Raw genomic sequence first — 22,444 nt, 5'->3', positions numbered from 1 at the left:
TGACAGTGTCATGTCAGTCTTATTCACCCCCCTTCACATAAAGTGTTATCCATGGAAAAACCTTAGCAGAAAGACAAGATACTGACAGTATGGCAAAAGAATGCAAACATTTTGCAAGGGAGTGCAAAAAAATAAAAAATAAAAAAATCCATTGGGTTTGCTCTAATGCCCACAAAGTCAAAAAGATGCATACAGACCAAATATGTACATATTTTTGGTTAAATGTATTTCAGATGAAAGCTGAAGTTCTCGGTTGTTCAAACTGGAGTTCAAAAGTAAAATTCATTTTACAAAAATAAGTCTTGGCATAATTTCCAGTGATGATGATGGAACTTTAACCACTCAGTCTGTTGAAAATAATGACGGTGTTTCAACCTCTAAACAAGGCAAAACTGATGGTGGAGGAGCAGAAACCCTTCAAATAAATATGGAAATTCTGCCATTTGTGAGAAAGAAAGTTTTTGTGCAGATGTGAAACGGTGGCGACAGCATCAGGGCAGGAACCTGAGAAAATGTAGATGTAATTTTATAAATTTAGCACAATCCAGAGCTTTAGAAGAGCGCATCATGGCGACTGTAGGTCAGTGGTACAATGGGAACACTGAGATGTTGGAACTCCATATGGTTTTCCTGGGAAATCATGCAATTCATTGAAGAATGCAAAATGGCTTTACCAAAACTTTACTTATATTTTAATTTTTTAGGTTCTCAGTCTCAACACATTCATTTTTATATCATTTTAAAAATGAAAATACATATTGTGTGATGCAGAATAGGTTAGTCTAGGTTAACTAAGAGAGGGCCTGTTTTTGCTAAACTATTATTTTAATCTCAGCTCCAGCAGAAGTTGAAGGACCAAGGAGTGACTGCAGAGATCAGCCTGAGGTGCATGAAGCAGCCGGATGGAAACATCTTCTACCAGGAGAAACAGGACGGCCAAAACTGAAACGCAGAGTTCAGTGATGGATCAGCATTGCCCAAATCCCCCTGAGCAAATAAAATATTATCAATATTTAAGATTTTTTAGTATAAGCAGCCATGGGATTTTTAGTAGAGCTTGTAGTTTAAACTGAATTCACTTTGTTGGAAGCAAATTCTGTGCAAAGGAAGAAATTGCATCTTTGTTTCATTATAGCCCAGTTTGTTCAACAGTTAATATGAATAATATGTTTAATCCAAATATATCTGACATTTTTATGTACCTGCAGCTGTTGATGCCTTTTCTTTAAAAAAAATAGATTTAAAACATTTCATCTATCTCAGTTTAAACTTAAACAAATAGAAATGTTGGAAATTCAATCAAAAATACAAAAAACTACAAGTATTAATTGTTAGGAATACAAATGAGAAAATAAATGTGAAAATTGTTCAAAAAATTAATAAAGAAAGAAAAAAAAACGTGTTTTTTTTGTACGTGTGTCATAAATAAAATAGTTTTTCACTTATTCTATGCTATAGTTTATAGCTCAAAGTTTATTTCTGGAGGCAAACTTTACCAGCATTTGGAAATGTTGCTGTAAAAAGCTCTTCTTTAAATGTTGAACACACTTTAAACATCTCCACACACCTCCGCTTTAGGCTTTTCAAATAACTTAAAATATACAGTACAGCAAATCATCCAAAGAAGTCAAAGCAGTTCATTGGCCTTCTGGAGAATCTATTTGCTCTACGATCTACGAGGTTACGTGAACGCATCTTCGTAACACGTCACGTGGTCGTTCTGTTACTATGGATACAGAGAACCAGCGGTCCTGTTTTAACAGGTTTAGTTCATGTTTCTGGTTTAAAATCGCTTATTTCTTTGCTTTAAAAACGACTCCGACACCATTTAGATTAGGTGAGTAAATGTTTCTTATGTTTTCTGTGGACTGACCTGTTTAATTCGTCGACTCTAACTAATTTCACTGCTATTAACTGGTGTTTATTTAGCGGTTAAAGTTAACCACAGTTAGCTCCTTTAGCTTCGGTCTGTTGCATAGCAACGTTCAGGGTTTTCATTGTGCTGCTGTTTCCTCCTTTTTCACTCTGACCTCATGTCACCTTCAGCTTGTAAAGGTTACTATTATAATTTTTATTACTTGGTGGAAAATAGCTGCATACATTTATGCAAGACAACTTTTTACAAATTAAATTATTCCTGGCAACAACAGTAGCTATTCTTGCACAATATATAAATGTTTGAAACAGGCCTGAAATAGGTGCTGCAGAGTGGCGCAGTTGGTAGCACTGTTACCTTGCAGCAAAAAGGTCCTGGGTTCGTTTCCCAGCCTGGGATCTTTCTGCATGGAGTTTGCATGTTCTCCCTGTGCATGGTGGGTTCTCTCTGGGTACTCTGGCTTCCTCCCACAGTCCACAACACTCTGTCCAGGTGACCCCACCTCTCGCCCTGAACCTTAGCTGGAGAGGCACCAGCAACCCTCCTGACCCCACCAAGGGACAAGGGTGTAAGAAAATGGATGGATGTTTGAAATAAATAAAATTCATGTATAACATTGCTGGATGACTAATTGATCCAGTAATTATTGAGATAAACAATATTTTTGCTGTTTTTAGATTATTTTCAAGTAATATAAAGATAACAGCATAATTATGTAAATCCGCCCTCTTAAAGACTAACAAACTTTAATTTAGTAAAAAAAACAACAACAACAACAACAAAACATTGGACCTAGAAAACATTTTAAATATCCAAAATAAAACATGACAACCAAAACAAAAGTTTTAAAATACACAGAACTGAAACCATCACAATTCATTTCATAAAATGGATTATAAAGTTTCTGAAAACAAAACTGCCCTTCAAGAGATATTAATCACCAGAACTGAAATGATTGAGCTTATTTTTATTCATCATGCCATTAATCGACTATTTGCTTATTGCAACAGGCTCTCAGGAAAAGCTTTAAAACTGTTCTTTTTTCACATCTTTGCTTTCCTTTCTGTTGATCTCTAATAAAATTCAGATAAAAACAACAAAGTTCATGGTTGTAAAGAGCAGATTCACAGACGGAAACAACCTGCTATGTGTTTTTAATTTATTTTAAAAATGAAAGATTTTCTTCAGGTTTTTACCAACCACTTCACAGCATCTGCAGAGCGAACGCAGCATAAAACCATGTTTACTGTTCCAGAGGAAAATGGAGGCCGGAGGGAAGTTTGTATTTGATGATGAATTTCAAGAGATGGAGAAGAAGATGACCTTGTCCCAGGAGCCGGAGGAAGAGGAGGAGGAAGATGTGAGCGACGATCTGCTCATGTGAGCAACTCAAGCAGTAACAGCCTGCAGACAGCTGAGGAGGGTAGAAATAATGAACAGAACGTTTATTCCTGAAGCTGCAGAAGATGTTCAGGGTCACAGACAACAAGCCTGACTGGAAATAACCAGAGAAATCTGCTGCAGCTTTTCTTTAGGTTTTATGAAAGTATCACATTTTTATGATAAAAGTCTTTGAACTTCTTAAAGATACCAATCAATCTGTTTATTCACTCAGTTTAACAAATTAATTAACTTTAATTAACAAACAGATTACCTTAGTATACCTGAGAGAAAAGGGAGCAGGAACCTGATGTTCAGGGCCCTATACATTACATTACTATGAGCTGAAAGCAGCATGTCATTCTCCTCTTTGTTAACTCAAACCTGTATCAGACTTCATCGTTTTTGTCTTATTAAATGTTCTGAACTGATTTATGGTAGAACATTTTTTTCCATAATTTTGCTGAAATGCACATTTATTTCAAAGTAGTACCCATAGTTTTACTTTTGGCATTATACTTTCAAACTGTTATTTCTGTCATTTGAACTGAAGTCGAAGAACTTTTGTAAATGAATTGGCAATTATCTCTTTCTAGCTTTAATTATTACTGATGGCATTTTGAATGAACCAAGTGCCTTAGATTGTACGTGTCTGATTGAAGATAAGTTCCTTAATCTGAAGATGACAGGATTAGAAATCTACATCGTTTCCTCCTCTGTCAAAAACTGAAAGCATTTTATGAGGTGAGTGAGAGTCGCCCCCTGCTGTCCGTCTGCAGCCCTGAATCCTACAAGACCAACTCTCAAAAGGAGGAGCACCTGCTGGAGATCGCAGAAAACTTCCAGCGTCAGTATTTGCTGCTGCATCCTGACCGTAAACCTCTGCTGCTCTACCCGGTCAATGAATATGGAGTCAGGGTAACAAGCGCTCCCCCAGTTAAAATCTGCTTCCACCATTAAACCATCTGAGCCCCACAATTGTCTCTGTCCTGTCCCGTCCAGAAGTTTGTGTCCACCACTCTCCGTCCCACAGAGACCGGCCTGTGGGAGCTCCAGAGCTGGCAGGAGTGTTCCTCACTGGTGGCCGACTTCCTGTCCCTGCAGCCGCTGGAGCAGCCCACACAGGTGGTCAGTATGGCCGCACACATACACACACACACACACACACGCGCGTACACGCCTGGTAAGGACAAGTGGACACGTTAAACGTCTTGTGGACAGGCTAAATGTCCCCCTACGATGAAATGATGGACAGATAGTTTTGTCTGACCGCTGATCCGTTAGTCAGAGTGTTAGATCAGGACCACTCGTCCATGTCCTTAGTGTGTCTGACCGTCCTGCTGTGGACCGGGCCCTGCAGCCCACCCAGCTGTTCTCCCCCACAGCGGTGCTGCGCAGCCAGGAGGCCACCAGCTTCGAGTCGTCCACCCTGCTCTGCAGCCTGCTGCTGGGCCTCAACTACGATGCCTACGTCGTCAGCGGCTACGCGGTCAGGGAGATGTGTCTGCTGGACCTCAGACTGCAGCAGTGCCCCCTGCTGGACACCAAGGCTAAGGCAGGTCTGCCTCACACACACACCACTCAGACTTCAAGGTTTCTGAGTGGATTTGTGTCTGCAGAGCGACCAAGGCGAAACCTCGGACCAGCCGCAGAAGAAGTACGGAGTAAAGTGTTCGATGGAGCTGAGGAGCCGTTTCCTGTTAGATCAGGAGAAGAAGAAGCTGGACGCTGAGGCTGCTGCGATTCTGGAGAAGGAGCTACAGGAGGTAAAATGTTCCAGCTCACCTCAGAACCAGATAACTAAAGGTTCAACACTGTGGAATCTCACAGTGTGAACAGATTCCAGGTAAAACAGATAACAGCTAATAATTAATAATAAAATTCATCAGGGTGAGCAGAAATCCATCCCATCAGATGTTTACGGTCTAAATCTGATGTTCAGGTTTAATATTATTCTGCAGGACTGACCAGTTCCCCAGAGGGTCCAGATCATCCTGCTCCATCAGCAGAGAGGCAGACACAGACTCATGAGGCCTACCAAGAGTCCAGACCCTCACCTTAGCGCTGTCAATCACCCCCTAGTGTGGCGCTGCTCTCTGCTACGCTGCAGCTAGCACAGCATCTAATGATTGCTAAGGCTAGTTAGCATGGCCACCGATGACAGCTGATAAATTAATATGGAAATATTAATTTACTCAAGGTCAAGATAATGGATCTCACATGGACCAGTGTCCGAGTTCTAATTCACAAGTTCACATTTCTACTAATTCAAATGCCATTTGTTTTAAAGGAAGAAATTTCTGCTACAAACTATTTTCCATCAATTCTTTCAAAACATGTTGTACTAAAGTAGTGCAGGATTCACGTGTCAGCAGGCTTCCTCCAGGGACAACGGTACCAGTTAAGGGTTCTTTGCTGCCAACTTCATATTCACATTAGACATAACACCGTTGTAGTGGTGAATGAGGTGGATTGTTGGATCTGTATGTTTTTGTTGCATCTCAAAATGCAACAAAAATGCTGCTAAATGTGCCATTAGCACGTTTAGCAGCAAGTACATACGGTTGATTGGCAGCGCTAAGCTCCTCCTCCTGGCTCTGATTGGTTGTTTTCGGTGCATTTCCTCAGATGGCAGGAGTAGCTCAGGGTCGAGGTGGAGGAGATCCATCGTTTCACAGATTATCTGTCATAAACTGTCACAACATGGTGACAGGTTGTAATAAAAGTTTCTTACTGCACCTTTAAATGCAAAACTTATTTTGTTATAGTTTTTGCTGAGTTACTTGCTCTGTTATTCTCTCAGCATATGGCCTTTTTTGAGTCTGTATACTCCAGTTAATGATTAATTGATTAACTAATTAGTTGACTACTATTTGAATAATCTACTAATCACAATGAATGTGATTAATCGATTGATCTCTAGTCCGGTCCTTCTGTCCGTCCATTTACCCCATCATCTGTTTCCTTCCATGAGCAGGAAAAGAGCACCAATCTTCCAGATCCCCTGCAAGGTTTCCGGGTCCACTGCTGGGTTCTGGTTCTGTCGGGTCGGCGCAGCATCGAGGAGAACTTCTTCATCGACCCTCTGACCGGCTGCAGCTATCCGACCGTACACGACAGCTTCCAAGGCATCGAGAGCCTGTGGAACCCCTTCAACTACTACGTCAACCGGCAGGACTGCAGCAGCGGCTGCAAGGCGGGTCCACCAGTACCAGACAGAACCGGCCCAGGTCACCCGCCAGCACTCTTACCAGACTCCCTCTGCTGTGAGCAGGACATGAAGTTTGACCTGGAGAACTCGACCGAGTGGGAGCCCGTCCTCCATGACGGCGTCAGCCAGCAGCAGCTGATCCAGGCCGTCCACCGCAGGATGGAGAACCGCTTCATCGGACGACCTACCAGCGAGCTGGAGGTCAGGACCACACCTGTCTGTCTGTCTGTCTGTCTGTCCAAGAAGTAAAGTAATCCAGTTACTTTACCAACTACTTATTTTCAAAAGTAATTAGTTACTTTAATACTCACTTTACTTAGTTACATTTCAAAAAAATAATGCACCACCGGAATAATGGTATAAATACGCCTGATTCCATTTCTTCTGCATATTCCATCATGTAAAACTTAATCAAATGAAAACATCTCTTTTAAAACTTTTTTTGCTTTTTTAAATTTGTGGATATTGAAAAATTCAGTTCAAATTCAAAAATACTTTATTGATCCAAAAAAAATTACATCACCAAAAATATAGCCATCATTTGAAGAATTTTGTTGAATATTTAAGCCTGATCCCTTCACATTCAGCCTGGAGGGAGGCAAGTGAAGCCTGGTGGCCTGCCAGGCTTAAAACCCTGCTTGTTACTGGAGTAAAGTAATCAGACTGCAGTAACACGTTACTTCACTGCTGTTCATCCGTCCATCCATTAATTGTGAATTGTTATCTTGAAGGAAGATTTTCCCAGGAAGTTTTTCCTGATGAGATCTTGGGTCAGCAGGATCGGCATCACAAGGAAAGGTAAAACCGTGAAGCAGGTTGTTGACCTTCACCTGTCCTGTGAGACGCCCAACACCTGTCCCTCTGACCCTCAGAGCTGCAGACGAGGTTTCCTGGAGGGAAGAAGGTGACCCGCTACAGAAAAGCAATGCTGGAGCGGTTTTCATCCACTGTGACCAACGACGGCCTCATCTCCAGATTAACGACGTACCAAGACCTGAGCTGTGAGAAACGTCAGAAACGGTTCACTTTGTCCCATCCGCCATCGTCTCTGATCCTATGTCTGTTTATGTTAAAGGCACAGAGGTCGCCGGGGTCAAAGAGTGGTACAAGCACAGGAGTGACAGCCTGGAGGAGAGAGAGTTCAACCAGCTGGAGAACTCCACCACCGAGCGCTTCAAATCCGGACGAACTTTCGACCTTTTATGTAAGCCGACTGCTGAGAGCAGCAACCCGGAGGAACTCACCAGCTGTAGCTGGCTGCTTGTTTAAGCTGGTTTTCATCTGGAGAAACTGCCAAAATAAAACAATATCCTGGTGAAAACCAAGCAGGACAGCAGGACAGAGCCTGCTGCTGGCAGAACAACATGAAACAGAACAAAGTTAGAAAATATATCTCCCCTTTCTGTATGTTTCCCTGCGAAAAGCACTCTTAGCTCACTGAAAGTCTTCCTCAGGACTGCTAACATTTTGCCAGGTCAGGAGCTCTGTTAAGGCCTGAGGTGCTTTATGGAAAACTTTTATCCTACTAACGGAAAATACTGAGAAAAATCAGAGAATTTTCCTAAACTCTCGTCACTATGAGCTCCTGTTAGCCTGAGGAATGGGCCCAGATCTGTGGCTTCTCTGTGGTAAACTTCAGATCAGATGAAACCTTCATCTGCTTGGTCTCTTTCTGCCTGGACTGACATGAACAGCCAGAGCAGAGCTGGGCAGAGGACACAAAAACTACACCCAGGCAAAAGTAAAAAGTATCAAGTTAAAAAGTATTTGGTAAAAATAAAACACAAGTACTGAGTAACTGATCACATTATCAGCCATTCAATGTTTAGAAACTACGTCATCATTTTGACAAAAATATTAAGTCAAGTGCAAATGTTGGTATTTTAGGGACCAAAATGACAATAATTCATAACAAAACAATTACAGAATCAAGTTAAAGAAAATATTTACAAATCAGTTTTTCTATATAAAACTTGGGAGATGGTCACCAAACCTGCAGTGTGTGTCTTTGTTTTTCATTTGGTGGATAAATTTTATTCAAGTAAGAGTAGAGATACTTCATAATAAATTACTCAAGTAAAAGTAAAAGTACAGCATAGTAAAATACTCCAAAAATAACTGAGTAAATGTAGCTGAACTCTGAGCCAGAAGCTGCTGAAGGCTTCTTTAGCCTGATGTTCTGCTCTTTCATCGTTGTTATAATCTATTTAAAATCTTCCCACATACGAATACGTGAAGATGCTGCCTGGGCCGTCCTGATGTAATCCTGTAACTGGTTGTAATGTTGGTGTCTGTCGCTCTGGTCAGTTCACGCCTGGAAGCCAGTGGACTCTGGGACTGAGCGAGAGATGAGGTTCCACCGCCCCGAACAGGACGGCCTGGAGCGGATCGTGGTGTCGCCACAAGCAATAGAGCAATCCTTCAAGTACCGAGACGACTTCCTGTACTTGAGACAGATTTTTTTCCGTGAGGGCGGTATGATTCCCCCTCCGTATTCTGCGGAGAACGGCCAGGAGACCACCCTGGAGAATCTCAATGTGCTGGTAAGAGATAAACTGATGCTGGACAATATGCACTGACGGTTCAAATAGATGTGTTATCCTAAAGTTAACGACCAAACGGTTGGGAGCGCCACACGTTTCCATGGTTTTACGCCCCGGCTCTTTTGTGTGTTTCAGAAAGTGGTGGAGCGTTTCCATAGGAATCCCTCCAAACCGGTCAACGAAGACGTGGCCCAGCGGGTGTTTCTGGTGCCGGAGATGAAGACCGAGTTGCTCTATCACCTCATGGACCACCGCACTATCCCTTCCAGGAAGAGCCTCAAAAGAATAGAAGATGATGAGCCAATCACAGACAGCATGTTCTCCTTCTTCTTGGTACGGCTGAATCTGCAGCTAAGGCCGTTTCTCAGACCTCTTCCTGTCTGAACATCACTGAATGCAAATCTCATTTCAGCAGAAAGACAGACAAGCATGACCCTGCTTTGCTGCCACCGTAGGTTCAACATCTGCATTAGGATGTTTTTTCACTATCTGCAGGTTTTCCCTGTTAACATGAGAAGTTTCTGCACCTCCATCATAAGTTTCCCTTGATGCTTCACAAATTGTTTTGCAATGTTGCACTTCTTCTTAATCTCCCATAAAATGAGATTATAATTAAAAGTGGTCTGGTGCTTAAAAAAACATAAAAATAAAGTACAAACACACTGACATAAAGACAGGATCCTCATTAGGACAAGATTAAAAAATAACATAATAATGTAATCTCATGTAACGACCCACAGTGGCGTGTGTGTCTCTTTCCAGGACAGGCCTCTCCTCATCCTTTGAATAAGAGAGTTCACATTTACAGAAGTCACCCGATGCGTATAGTTCAGATTTAACTTGTGTTTTTCCTGAATCTTGTGCATTGTTTCTAAACACCATGTGCAGATTCTCATTCACAGCGTGAAAAATACACTTTGCATTTGAGCTTCAGACTAAAAAATACGAATTTCCTTTTGTTTGGCAGCCAGTCTGTTAGATTTGGAGTTTGTTCTTCTGTCCTGGTGGGATGTCGGTTCTGTGGGGAAGCCCAGCACAGACCTGGGCTGTGGGGACGGTCTCTGAGTGTCCAGAGACCGTCCAGAACATCTGAGAGCAAACATGCTGGACTGACTGATGAAAACATTTGTTTTATTGTGTGTGTGTGTGTGTGTGTGTGTGTGTGTGTGTGTGTGTGTGTGTGTGTTCAGGTGGACCAGGCTGAGGAGCCGCCTGGGCCCCTGACCTGGTACAGGTTGGTGAAGTACCTGATCAGGGAAGAGGAGAACATCGCTCTCCAAATCAAAGCTTCTCTGGTGGAGGTAACTACGTCCCTCAGCTGGATCACATCAGATCTTCTGTCCTTCTGCTTTTCTTTGCTAAGTATAGGAGAGACTGGACACTTTCAAAGTCCAAAGAAAAACTCAGACTGTTGATTTGTTGATTAGTACCACATGATGACAATAAATCTGACTAACATAGATTTGCTCAGTGCAGTTGAGCCCCATAAGGCAGAGAAGCCTCTCTCCAAACAGAAACATCGTTTTTCTCTTTACTTCTTTAAAAATGAAGATTATTCATTTTTAATTATTTTTAATTTAGTTACAGTAGGATTTCTCTTTTGTCTTTGGTAAAAGGCCATGACCCGTTTCTCCCGCTGTCAGTAGACATGCTAATTTTTTTTTTAGTTGTATTTACCCAGAATGCCCTGCACTGTAGTCCACTTCCTGCTTTTGGAGCGGTCTCCACACAAACATTCAAACCAGAGCTGACTGCAACCGAACCGAACCCAGACCGACGTTTGTAGAGTTGGCTCTCTTGGTCCAAATCAGAGTTAGATTACGTATTCACACCTCCACGACCGAACCGGACCTTCTGGGCAAACGGACTGGAGTTGGATTAAAGCGGACTAAGCAGTTAAGGCACATTACTTAAAGCACACTTTAAGTAATGTTTACTTAAAGTGTGAACGCACTTTAAGTAAACATTGTTTTGGTGATTGGTTGAAAGATTAAGATTGTTCCTTTAAAGTAAGATGCATAGAAATAACACAGACAGCTCGGCCGTCTTGCTGCTACGCTCTCCTAGCTCGCTGCATAGCGCCGCTGTTAACGACGCAGCCGAGGATCTTCAGACTGTCGTAGGAACTTGTGCCAGTTTTATTGTGGATGGTGTGAAACCCATGGATCTGAACTCCATCTCCTCCAGCCAACGAGCTGCTCTGGTCAATGCTGATGTTTACCCAACGTTTAAGTTCAGAAAAGCTCTGAGAGTTTTAGATTGAATCTGACTTTACCTGATGTGAGCAGATGGAGACCATCGTGGAATGCAGGAAGCAGGAGGAGAAAGAGCTGGAGGTGTTCTCCTCTCCACTGGAGGAGGTCATGGCCTGCAGGGAGAAATGGGAGGAGGTAGAGGAGAAATCCACCCAGACGGTAGGTCAGTCCTGTTCATGACGCCATGACTGATTCATGTCTGCTGCTGCAGGAGCTCACGTCCAAAGAGGAGGCCCTCATCCTCCATCGGCTGGGAATGGACGTCATGGTGCCGTACCTGGCCCGGCTCGGGAACTCAGAGTCTCTCACTCCAGAGGAGGCCACCTCCTTCTGCCTCGGCTGCTCAGAAGCATTCAAAGAAAAACTGAAGAGGCATACCGACTTCCTGCAGAGGAACTTGGAAACGGTGCGGCAGAGCTCCGCCTGCAGGCCAACACCTGCCTGTTTACACCAGTGGTCCCCAAAGTGGGTCCTGGAGGCCCGGCATCCTGCATGCTTTATTCTCTCCCTGGTTCAACACACCTGGATCAAATGATGGCTCATTAGAGGCCTAAGAGGAACAATGACAAGCTGAAAAGGTTGTTTCCACCACCATGGAGAGAACTAAAACATGCAGGATGCCGGGCCTCCAGGACCCACTTTGGGGACCCCTGGTTCACACTAAAACACCGCTCCAGCAACGCTCCTCCATCCATGTGTGTTCAGGTGATCGAGACCCAAGCAGAGGAGAATGACAGCAGGAGCCACTCGCACGACCCCATGATGAGCCAGGAGGAGGCAGAGCTCGCCTGTCACCTGTGCTGGGATAAAAAGTTTCACATATCTGCTGCCCAGAGACGCCTCGACAGGTAAACACACACCATTTAAAGTGGAACCAATCTGGATGTGAAAGCATAGCCTTTAGTGGGATTATTTCAGGCAAACTCTGAAATAAGTCTACCAAAGTGGGCGGAGCCAATTGACATTGAGGGGCGTGGCCAGGCGTTGGGATGAGCAGAGAGGGTTAAGCTGAGAGCGACTATTCAGATCCTCTAGCGACAACATGAAGCCCCGGTCGCTGTGCAGTGATGGTCCTGACTGAGTGCTGCTGTAAGCCCCTCCCACTGCCTACACACTGCAGACAGTCGGCCAGCAGCAACCTGGCAATTCCTGCAGAGTGATGCATCACACAGCATAAAACATCTTTAAAGGTTGTGGATTAATAATAAAAAATCATCACAGCATCAAAGGAAAGCTGAAATCAACAAGATTAGAACTGCAGAGTTTGGGAACATTTGGACCAGAGCGGCTGTAGGAGTCTGCTGAGCCGTGTGTGTGTGTGTGTGTGACAGGCACATGGAGAGACTAGAGGAAAAACATGAAGCTTTCATGGTGAAGCTGCAGCAGAACCCTCTGCTCTCCTCTCACTTCAACCACTGAACTCAGCAGCAGCCGTCTATTCCAGCTACCAGGAGTTTCTGCTCTGTCCTTTTCTTCACTGATCCATGATGTCGCACTAAAATGCCATGTATCAATCAGACGAGTGGAATAAATAGTTTGGACTTTGATGTTTCTGTAATTGCAGCATCTAGAAAATCCAGAATGTGATTTTTTCCATTGCTGATTCTGTTGATCTGGAACAAAAAGCAGAACTAAATTTGTTGTCTGTTCTTCTGCATAAAGCAGCTCAAACTCAGCCACACTGGATGGAGATAATCCATAAACATTTATTTTAGACTTGAACTAGGCCGTTCTAACCCATTGATCAGCTTTGATCCAAACTAGTAATGAACTGATATGACAACTTTGGGCCAATGTCAAAATTAACATTGCTGCTATGACCTATAAGCAATGTTTACTGATATTATGTATTATATATTTTCCTGTCCTTTTGAAACAGCATCACTGACACTAAACCACTAGATCAAAGTGGCATTTAGCAGAAGCTAATGCTAACGCCAATGCAAATTATATTTGCTCTTGAAAGGTTGGGAGGCGTTGGGAGAACTTTATTCCGCTGAAATTCTGCAAAACAGCAAAGTTATTTAACCATAATTAATGATTTTAGGGAAAGCTTGTTGCATTAATCGTTTACAAAGTTAGTAAAAATGATAAAGTGCTTAGCAAAAAATAATAAAATACAAAAATAGCTTCGCTAAATATTTGCAAAATATTTATCTTTTAATGAACTCTAAGCATTTTCCCCATTCTTCCTGGAGAAAAGCATCCCCGCAGCATGATGCTGCCACCACCGTGGTACAAGGTAGGGATGTTTTTCTACCGCACATAGTTTATTATTTAGGGCAGAAAGATTTTATTTTGATATCATTTGAATAGAGCATCTCTTGTGGTTTCTGTCCCCTACATACATTTGGCCGATATGCAGGAACCACCGATAGCCTGGAGATAAATCCGCTGCTAGGAGGTCGAGCTAAATAAATCAGGATCTGCTCTTTTAAAGCTACTTTGCTTTCAGGTTTACACCTAGTCCTCAGACTTCACACTCACTCTTACAGCTTCTTCTACGGGACAGCTGAGTTTCCGTCCTGGCGCATGCGCTGTGCATCCGACGGAGTATGAGGAGCAGCTGAGGAGCAGATCCGGAGGTAAACAGGCGCTCTGTCGCTGCTTTTCATTAAGACTGTCAACTCATCGGCAGGTTGGATGTTCTCTGAAGGCTTCTCCTCCAGCAGCAGCAGCTCACAGTCACAGCTCAGGCTGTTATTGACACTGAGCTGCTTCATCTCAGCTGAGGCTAACTGTTAGCTGTTAGCTAATCTATTCAAAGTCAATGGAGATTCAGTCCGCTCAGCTGCACAGCTCTCATACTAACTTCACCCGTTTGCTTTGAAACGTAGTGGAAGTTGAGTAGCGGGTGTTTGTGAATAACTCTGAGCCGGGAGCCGCGGCGCTGCTCGCTGTAGTTTGACGCCAACAACAACAGATAGCATTAGCTTTTAGCCGCTGTCAAATATCTGAGGATCTGGGAGGCGGGTCTTGTTCTCCACTGACAGCTCTGTGGGCCAATCGGCGTCCGAGGCTGGGAGGCGTGTCTTTGTTTTTAATTGTATTCACTTTCTATTTCTTTTCTGTCTTCTTTTATATATTAGTTATGAACACATACAATACAAAAAGTGTTTTCAGAAACTTAGAAAACAAAAGGATGAAATGTTGGGCGGGGTTTGATGTGTGTATCTCAGAAAGTTGCTCTACAAACAGCTCCATCTCCTGGACAACTGAGAGAATACAAACACAAACATTCATGATGTGTAATAATAAAAAAGTTTCAGCTTTTACAGCGGCTCTGTGTCTTTTTCCGGCAGATGAAGACTCCACCAGACAGGTCGGGAATCACCTTCGAGGTCGGAGCTCAGCTGGAGGCCCGAGATCGGCAGAAGAACTGGTCTGCATCACACACACACACACACACACACACACGTACGTTACTAGCACCTGGCATAGGTTTTAACTATTCTAACCATCCTCTTCTGTTCCAGTTAACTGCCCAGTCAGCTCTCCAGTGATAACTTGTTAACTCAAACAACTTTAGCGAAATAGTAAAATAATAGCTTTGTTGGGGATTTACTTATAAATCATTTATAAATAAATGAATAAAAATAATAAAGATATGTCTTTTTTTCTCTTATGACAAGCTAAATAATGCTAATTTATGTTGCTAATCTTTGACTGTGTAGCTTTACAAACAGCAGCCCAAACTAGTGGATTAGTGGACACAGACTCCTGAAGAAGAGTCTGTCATCAGTTCTGTGCTGATTAAACAGGAACATTAGGATAATAATGTTGGAACACAATAGAAAATATTTCTCCATTTTTTATACATAATGTTTACAGGATTGTTTGTGGTTAAATTCACGATGGGAAGCATAAAGTAAATAATTGGACAGTTCAGCTGATCATTTTTGTTGTTCTGAGTGACTTTGACTCACCTGAGCTGTTGTCTCTTCAGGTACGCTGCCACTATTGAGAAGATTGACTATGACAAGGAGCGGGTTCTGGTCCACTACCGCCAGTGGAGCCGTCGGCACAACGAGTGGTTCCACTGGAGCTCGCCGTACCTTCGTCCGCTGGAGCGCGTCAGCCTGAGGAGGCAGGGCCTGACGCCGCCGCAGGCCCAGCCGGTACCAACGCTGCTTATCAATGCTGAGCTGTTTACTTACCATGATCAGGATTGTTTTAATAATTGATGATAGCTACAAGTACAACCGTAGAATTTAATTTATAAATATGAATAATCTGTTTTTTAAATAACAGATTATTTAAAAATCTGTTATAAGAACAGATTTTCTAAATTATTTTAGAAAATTTAGAAAATTTCTAAATCATTTTTTATCAACTTAAAGTTTCTAAATTATTTTTTATCAAAATAAAATTATTTTCACACATTTTAGATCTGCTTATTTGATAAATATTAAATTTTGTAATTTAATATTTATCAAATATGTTAAATAAAATAACATGATTATTTTAAAAAGACTAAAAATTATTTTTCAAATATGGAATATTTTAAAAATATTTACATGATTATTTTCTAAATAATTTTATTTTTCAAGTATTTTATTTTCAGTAAGTCTATGAGAAATGTGAAGCATTCGTCAGATTGTTTTGCGCCTCTGATCGTGTAAAGCAGGAACCAGAGCGTTTCCTCCGTCTTGTCGTGTTTCTGTCAGAGCGTCGTTTCGGCTCACTTTCCGTTCTCCTCCTGTTTCCTGGCTCAGGTCTTCGTTTTGGGCTCCAAAGTTCTGGCCTGTTGGACCGACTGTCGCTTCTACCCAGCAAAAATCCTCAAAGTCAACAAGGACGGTGAGACTCAACTTTGACCTTTCAACAACAGAACATAAGGGCCAGACGAAGAGATTTATTATGAAACTATCAGAATAAAGTCAGACCTGGAGAAAGTTAAAGGAAAGTCTCTTTAATGAGCAGCTCGTCAGTCATTTGCTCTTTGAAGTCCTGCTTCTTCCAATAATTGGACGCTGATATTAAATATCATCCTTATTTGTAAAACTGATCACAAAGTTTGACTTCATAAAATGCTCAACATTCCTCATGTTAATTTCTGATTACTTTTTATGTTGGAGTTATCTTAAAATTACTACTTCATTGTACTAATGTTACAACTTTGTTCTCGTAATATTATGACTTTATTTCTATTATTACGTCAACCTTCTGATTTGACGTTTTTCTCATATTATTATAACTTTATTCTGGTAATATTGTGACTATTTTTGTATCATTTACAGTTTTTTCTAGTATTTTATGACTTTGTTTTCATAATATTATGAGCTTGTTCTCGTATCATAACGTCTTTTCTCATTATTTTGACTCACTGTCATGCCACCTTATTCTCATAATCTAATGTTTTTCCTCTGCCTGGTCCTGATTCTCGGTCATATCTTTCAACACAGACGTCTCTGATAAAACGCTTGTGTTCACATCTGGCTCTGAATGTCTCAAGCTGCTTGTCTGGGTCTGAAAAAAGGAACAAAAGACAAACATGTTTAACTGTAACTCCAGTTGGACGGCTTTAAGTTTCGGTCTGCAGTGATCGGCCTAACCCTGCCTTCCCGTCCCAGACTCGTACACGGTGCGGTTCTACGACGGCGTGGTCCAGACGGTGAAGCCGACCAAAATCAAACCTTTCCACGAAGTAAGAACCGCTGCACCTTCCTCACCTTCCTCCAACAGCTCCTCATCTTCACTGATGCTGCTGTCTGTGGTCCAGAGGTCCAGATCAGAGAGGAGCGCAGTGGGGAGCGAGGGATGGGAGGAGGGCGAGAGTGAGGAAGAGGAGCAGAACCCCAAAGAGGGGGAAGGCCAGGAGACACAGGAGGAGGAGGAGAAGAAGGGAGGAGAAGAGGAGACCTCAGAGGAGAAGGAAGGAGCTGAGGAAGAGGAGGAGGAGAGGAAGACAGCAGAGCCTTCTTCCTCTCATCCACCAACGAAGAAAAAGACAGAAAACAGTGAGTTAAGCTTTGATGCCTGATTGTCTTCAGGTTGAAGGTAAACACGGTTTGTTTTCTCGTCTTTCAGACAGAAGTGATGTAGTTCAGAAACAGCCAATCACAGCAGACTCCACCCTGGCAGCGGTTCCTAACCCCGCCCACATTGACAAAGGTAACCAATGAGCTCCGGGTCGGTTGTTCTTTCCTGTGGTCGTCCTTCTTATGTTCCAGTTTATTTCTCCTGGTCGGGAAATAAACCTGGTCAAAAACACAAATCTTAAACGTTGATGATAGCTCTGTGGCGTTGTTTCCATCAGCTTCTCATTTATTTCCATCCAGTGTTGCTTGAATGTTTCACTCAAATCTTGATTTCACATTTGGAGCAGATTAAATCCAGATTAGAGGTGCATTGATCGCAGTTTTCTGGATGATCACTGATCTTTGAAAAGCTGGATGTGGCGATTCTGATTTTTTTTTTGTTGTTGTTGCTAAATAACAACAACAGACCCGTGACAGACAGTGGCTGAGTTTTAGATGTTTGTGATCAGTTTCTCATTTAAGGACTGGTGGATTGTTCCTCTCCTCCTCCTCAGATGTCCTGATGGAGCGCCAGGCTCACCTTCCCACCACTCACAAGTTCAGCAGAGAGCCACGTAAGCTCCGCCCACCACTGGGCCTCCATCTTCCCCACTGCAAAAATACAAAATCCTACCAAGTATTTCTGGTCTAGTTTCTACTGCAAATATCTGAGAAAAGTTGAAATAAGACAAAACTAACTTACAAATAACTTTTCAGAAAGATAAAGGAGCTTGTTTTAAGTCAATTATTCCCTGATATTGGTTAAAAGTACAGCTCCTTTATTTTGCTGAAAAGTTACTTTGTAAGTTTTTTTTGTCTTATTTCAAGATGTTGGCACCAGAAGCCAAAGTACTTGGTGAGGTTCTGTTTCTGTGTGCTCCTGCAGTGTACAGGGTGATAAAGAACCAGCCTCCTCCTATTCTGTCCATCGAGCTGGACCACAACCCCTTCAAGTGTCCGGCTGCCGGCTGCTCCAAGTCCTTCAGGAAGGCCAGCCTGCTGCACTACCACATCAAGTACTACCACTCTGAGCAGCAGCTGGACGCTGGCGTTGGCGGCGCGGAGCCGGAGGCCTCCAGGTGAGTCCAGGTGAGTTCAGCCCCACAGTCTCCATGATGACCCCTGACCTTCTGTCTCTACCGCCGCTGCAGGAGGAAAAGGTCTGCTTCTGAAGGAGGCGACTTCCCGTCCAGCAAGAAGGCCGACATCCAGACCGGCAGCTGTCGCCGTGACGACAGAGAGCAGAGCATCATGGGAACCGGTGGGCTGGAGCTCGGTGATTCTCAAACAGATTTCTGTGGGACAAAATGAGCCAAACGTCTGAATTCTGCCTGCAGAGCTGAAGAAGGAGGAGAGGAAGGAGAAACCAGGAGGACACGACAGGAAGGAGAGGAAGCACTTCCTGCGAGTCAAACTGAGGAAGAAGAAAAAGAAGAAGAAGAAGAAGAGCCAGTCAGGTAACGGAGCATCTGGATTCCTCCTCAGCCTGCTTTCCAGCTCAGATTAAATATTAATCTGATTAATTTATCCTGAAATCTGGATTATCTCAGTGGAATAATTTGTCTGTGTTCGTCCTTTTTGCAGGATTCGGCAGCAGCGACGACGACACGCCGGACCGACCGCCCCTCACTCTGAAGCTTTCACACTCACACGGTCCGAGCAGAAAACTCTCCAGATTTTCCCCTTTCTCGTTCAAAAAACCAACAAAACACTGATTTTGTTTCTGCTTCCAGTCGACGACGGCAGCGACTGGTCGACGCTGACGGCCGAGAGCGGCGAGGACACGCCCTGGCCCGTTGCTATGGAGACGGAGGACTGTGAGGTGGTGAGGTGCGTGTGCGAGGTGGACGAAGAGAACGACTTTATGATTCAGGTAACACACACACACACACACACACAGTCCATAAAAAGTCAGCATCAGGCTTTAATTTTCACAAATCCTGTGTGAAAACTTTGACTAATTTTTAATATTCTATTTTTGAAATAAAGAGAAATATTTCATTTAATTTAGACCAAAATGGTTCTGACCCATTAATAAACTGAATTAATCTGTAAAATTGATCAGATTCTGGGCTCTGAATTTACTGACTTTTATCTCTTAAACAAAACCTATTCTTTCACTCGTGACTTTTTAATAGTGGTGTACCTCAGGGCTTGGTTCTCAGCCCCATCCAGTCATGTTCTCAGACCTCCTGCTGTTCAGCTCGTTCACATCGTAGCTCCAGTTGTAGGCAGATCCCAGCTGCCAAACGCCTCCTTGACTTCAACTCTGCTATGTTTACATCTAATTGTCTATAATATTTTGAGTGAAATTTTAAAATGTCAGACAAAAAAAAAATAAAATTAAAATCTACTGTGAAGTTGGCATATAAATGCCAGAGCATCGTTAATCCGGAGCGAATCAGCCACGCACCGCGTTTTTTCATCAGGTGTTGATGTTATTAATGGCTGTGATAAACAGGAAGTAGAAGTCAAAAACAAGAGTTTTCTCCTCTGAACTCTGGAGGTTTGGACCCCTGGTAAGGCACAGATCCACCAGTCGATGGACCGTTTTCTACGACAGAATTTAGTCAGCAAGCGTATTTCCATTTCCCATTTAGCGCTTTAACTCTTCTTCAAAAAAGCCAAAAAAAACCTCCTACAGCTCGAGTAAAAACTTGAAAACAAACAGAAACTACCAAATGGAAGAAATTATTTTGAGTTTTGCCATTCCCATCATCCTTTTCAAATCTATAGATACAGTGCTGTGGAGCAGCTTCTCCTTTTACTGATATAAATTCCATTTTTTCTTGTTTTTATCAGATTTTCTGTGATTTTAAACTTGTTTGATGGTCTTAAATGGATCAAACCCAGAGGGAATCTTTTCTGCCGTTGTGTCTCTACAGTGCGAGTCGTGTCTCTGCTGGCAGCATGGAACCTGCATGGGTCTATATGAAGACAACGTTCCTCACAACTACATCTGTTACTACTGCAGGCAGACCTCAGGTAGGATCCGCTCCGCTGCGCTGCAGGGGCTGAAAACAGGAGGAAGCTTCCTCTGATCCGTCTGCTTCCTCTGCAGGCTGGAGGCGGGCCCAGCGCTTCCTGTCTGAACCCGATTTGCTGATCTCGGGTCACATGTTCGGCCTGTCCTGCGTGAAGGAGAACTACTCGGAGATCAACGCCTCCAAGATCTCCCACACCAGCCACCTGCTGGCCCAGACGCACAGCCTGCACCAGGTCCTGAGCGGCCTGCAGCTCAAGATCAGCCTGCTGCAGTGAGTAGAGCACTCAGCCCACCACCAGGGGGCGCACATCTACAGAAACTATAGCAGAGGCACCACCAGGGGGCGCACATCTACAGAAACTATAGCAGAGGCACCACCAGGGGGCGCACATCTACAGAAACTATAGCAGAGGCACCACCAGGGGGCGCACATCTACAGAAACTTCTGCTCAGCATCTCTGTCTCCGTCTGCGCAGCTCTCCGTCCCACCCCGACCTGCAGCTGTGGAGATCGCCATGGCAACAGCAGGAGGCTCTAAACCTGACGTCCGGCCAGCAGGACGAGCCGTCCATCTGCTACGTCAGCAGCGAACACTGCTACCAGAAACCAGAGGCATCTTGGGAAACGGCTGAGGAAAAGGTAGGAGAGGTCAGTCTGGGTTCAGGAAACGAGGGACTAAAATAAATTTCTCACTCTGTGAGGCGTCCTGCAGACGGAGTTCTTCACGTTTTTCTGTGACAGATGAACGCAGAGATAAACAAAAACATCAGATTAAAAAAAAAGCTGGCAAATTCTGCAGATTTTTCATTAAACCGCGTAAGGCTTGGAGTGGCCTAGTTAAAGTCCAGACCTAAATCCAGCTCATAACCTGCAGCAAGACATTAAGATTGATGTCCACAGGAGTTCTCCATCCAATTAGATTTTTAGCCGAGTAAGAAGGGGAAAGGATCAGACTGCAGAGCAGAATGATGATTTTATTTGTGAAATTTTTAAAACCAACCTTCTGTTACATGAAATCCCATTAGAGCCCAATAAAATGTGTAAACCTTTGGTTCTAATTGTTGTTTCTGTTTGAAGCATGAAGATCTGAGGAAACAACCGTCTCTGAGCATCATGGACGCCAACGCCGTGAGCCACTCAGACGCTCGCTTCTTCCTCAGCATCAAGCCGGAGAGCCACTCAGAGGACGCCGGCCACACCCACAGACAGGCCGCCGTGTCTGTGGCTCAGTGTCAGCTCAACCTGCTGGAGCACGTCGAGGCGCTGCATCACCAGATCACCGCCAGGATGGACCTGATCGAGCGAGAGCTGGACGGTAACACACAGATACAGGACAGCTTTTACATTTATGTTTCCACTCTGCTGAGGAAATTGAGAAAACTTTATTTTTCTCCCTGCAGTTCTGGAGTCTTGGCTGGACCACTCCGGGGAGCTGGAGCCTCCAGACCCTTTGTCCCGCCTCCCGCAGCTGAAGCAGCGAATCAGGCGCCTGCTGGGTGACCTGTGTACAGTGCGGCGCCTGGCGGTCTGCCGCTGAGCGACTGACAGCCGCAGGCGAGTGGAAACGTAACGCTCTGTGAGTCGGTTCTGCTGGAAGAACTTTTTTGTAAAAAGGGACTAAACCTGGAGCTGACCTCCACGACCTGTCCTCTGATTGGCTGGTTGCTCCGGTTACAGACGCACCTCCAAACATGAACACAGATCATTTTATAACTCTGATTTTGTAATTGCACTAATGTTAATACCAACTGTAATTATTTCCTGTTTTGTAATTTCAAAAGAAAAAAACACAATGATGAGTTTTAAAGTTTGTTGGAATCATAAAGTATTTTTTTCCCAGCAGCAGAATTTCATTTTCATCCCAGAAGCTTCATTTATTCAGTTGTGAACAGACTGTCTGCAGAATACCTGGGAGTGCCTGCAGGGGGCGCCTCCTTTCTTCTTCTATGGTTTTATGTTTATGTTTTAGCGGCTACTTTGAATCAGATCTAGGCTAGATTCACCAGATGGTCCCACAGCTACTGGGCCACAGGGCCACAGTGCCACAGCTACTGGGCCACAGGGCCACAGCTACTGGGCCACAGGGCCACAGCTACTGGGCCACAGGGCCACAGGGCCACAGCTACTGGGCCACAGGGCCACAGCTACTGGGCCACAGGGCCACAGGGCCACA

The 22,444-nt window shown here is 43.6% G+C and overlaps 3 protein-coding genes across 6 annotated transcripts in view; all 3 read left to right on the top strand.

The window, feature by feature from the left end:
• Positions 1–946, top strand: part of LOC103153503 (macrophage mannose receptor 1-like) — a 4,256-nt gene extending 3,310 nt beyond the window's left edge. The window contains exon 6 of the mRNA XM_007574442.2: positions 836–946. Coding sequence (XP_007574504.1) covers positions 836–946 — 111 coding nt within the window. The remainder of the gene's footprint in view (positions 1–835) is intronic.
• A 778-nt stretch (positions 947–1,724) lies between these two features.
• On the top strand, positions 1,725–12,812 carry ccdc135 (coiled-coil domain containing 135). 2 transcript variants are annotated; one of them, XM_007574433.2, is made up of 18 exons: positions 1,725–1,837; positions 3,132–3,256; positions 4,036–4,174; positions 4,259–4,384; positions 4,617–4,811; positions 4,876–5,022; positions 6,234–6,452; positions 6,531–6,668; positions 7,199–7,265; positions 7,340–7,468; positions 7,543–7,671; positions 8,775–9,010; positions 9,146–9,343; positions 10,201–10,311; positions 11,299–11,400; positions 11,477–11,671; positions 11,971–12,113; positions 12,597–12,812. In XM_007574433.2, exons 2-18 carry the CDS (start codon positions 3,138–3,140, stop codon positions 12,682–12,684), a joined length of 2,481 nt encoding a protein of 826 aa, XP_007574495.1. In that variant the 5' UTR covers positions 1,725–1,837; positions 3,132–3,137; the 3' UTR covers positions 12,685–12,812. The 2 variants fall into 2 exon arrangements, with proteins under 2 accessions (XP_007574495.1, XP_016517454.1); XM_016661968.1 differs by lacking the exons at positions 1,725–1,837; positions 3,132–3,256; positions 4,036–4,174 and having other exon boundaries at positions 4,179–4,384; positions 4,617–4,815.
• Positions 12,813–12,927: 115 nt separating this feature from the next.
• The window catches only part of LOC103153494 (PHD finger protein 20-like), a 12,010-nt gene continuing 2,493 nt past the window's right edge, over positions 12,928–22,444 (top strand). Inside the window, exons 1-18 of one of the 3 annotated variants that reach the window (XM_016661970.1) lie at positions 12,928–13,850; positions 14,568–14,647; positions 15,212–15,383; positions 15,981–16,065; positions 16,839–16,912; positions 16,988–17,225; positions 17,296–17,379; positions 17,801–17,860; positions 18,172–18,364; positions 18,437–18,546; positions 18,623–18,742; positions 18,870–18,938; positions 19,019–19,158; positions 20,171–20,270; positions 20,347–20,542; positions 20,748–20,919; positions 21,349–21,586; positions 21,672–21,847. In XM_016661970.1, the coding sequence (XP_016517456.1) occupies positions 14,568–14,647; positions 15,212–15,383; positions 15,981–16,065; positions 16,839–16,912; positions 16,988–17,225; positions 17,296–17,379; positions 17,801–17,860; positions 18,172–18,364; positions 18,437–18,546; positions 18,623–18,742; positions 18,870–18,938; positions 19,019–19,158; positions 20,171–20,270; positions 20,347–20,542; positions 20,748–20,919; positions 21,349–21,586; positions 21,672–21,808 (2,268 nt within the window). In that variant the 5' untranslated portion in view covers positions 12,928–13,850 and the 3' untranslated portion in view covers positions 21,809–21,847. Of the gene's footprint in view, positions 13,851–14,567; positions 14,648–15,211; positions 15,384–15,980; positions 16,066–16,838; positions 16,913–16,987; positions 17,226–17,295; positions 17,380–17,800; positions 17,861–18,171; positions 18,365–18,436; positions 18,547–18,622; positions 18,743–18,869; positions 18,939–19,018; positions 19,159–20,170; positions 20,271–20,346; positions 20,543–20,747; positions 20,920–21,348; positions 21,587–21,671; positions 22,082–22,444 lie in introns of those variants that run through there. The other 2 variants (XM_007574432.2, XM_016661969.1) reach the window with 2 other exon arrangements.

Source organism: Poecilia formosa, unplaced genomic scaffold (assembly GCF_000485575.1).
Source record: "Poecilia formosa unplaced genomic scaffold, Poecilia_formosa-5.1.2 Scaffold351, whole genome shotgun sequence".
Lineage (NCBI taxonomy): Eukaryota > Metazoa > Chordata > Actinopteri > Cyprinodontiformes > Poeciliidae > Poecilia > Poecilia formosa.
The sequence above is the reverse complement of the archived record's forward strand: the minus strand, read 5'-3'. Positions and strand labels throughout refer to the sequence as shown.

What these genes read in the sequence shown, in the direction of transcription:
- ccdc135 (XM_007574433.2), top strand. Translation starts at nt 3,138, where the DNA reads ATGGAGGCCGGAGGGAAGTTTGTATTTGATGATGAATTTCAAGAGATG. An exon ending in TCAATGAATATGGAGTCAGG is followed by an intron (nt 4,175 to 4,258) that starts GTAACAAGCGCT and finishes TGTCCCGTCCAG; the next exon opens with AAGTTTGTGTCCACCACTCT. An exon ending in GACCTACCAGCGAGCTGGAG is followed by an intron (nt 6,669 to 7,198) that starts GTCAGGACCACA and finishes GTTATCTTGAAG; the next exon opens with GAAGATTTTCCCAGGAAGTT.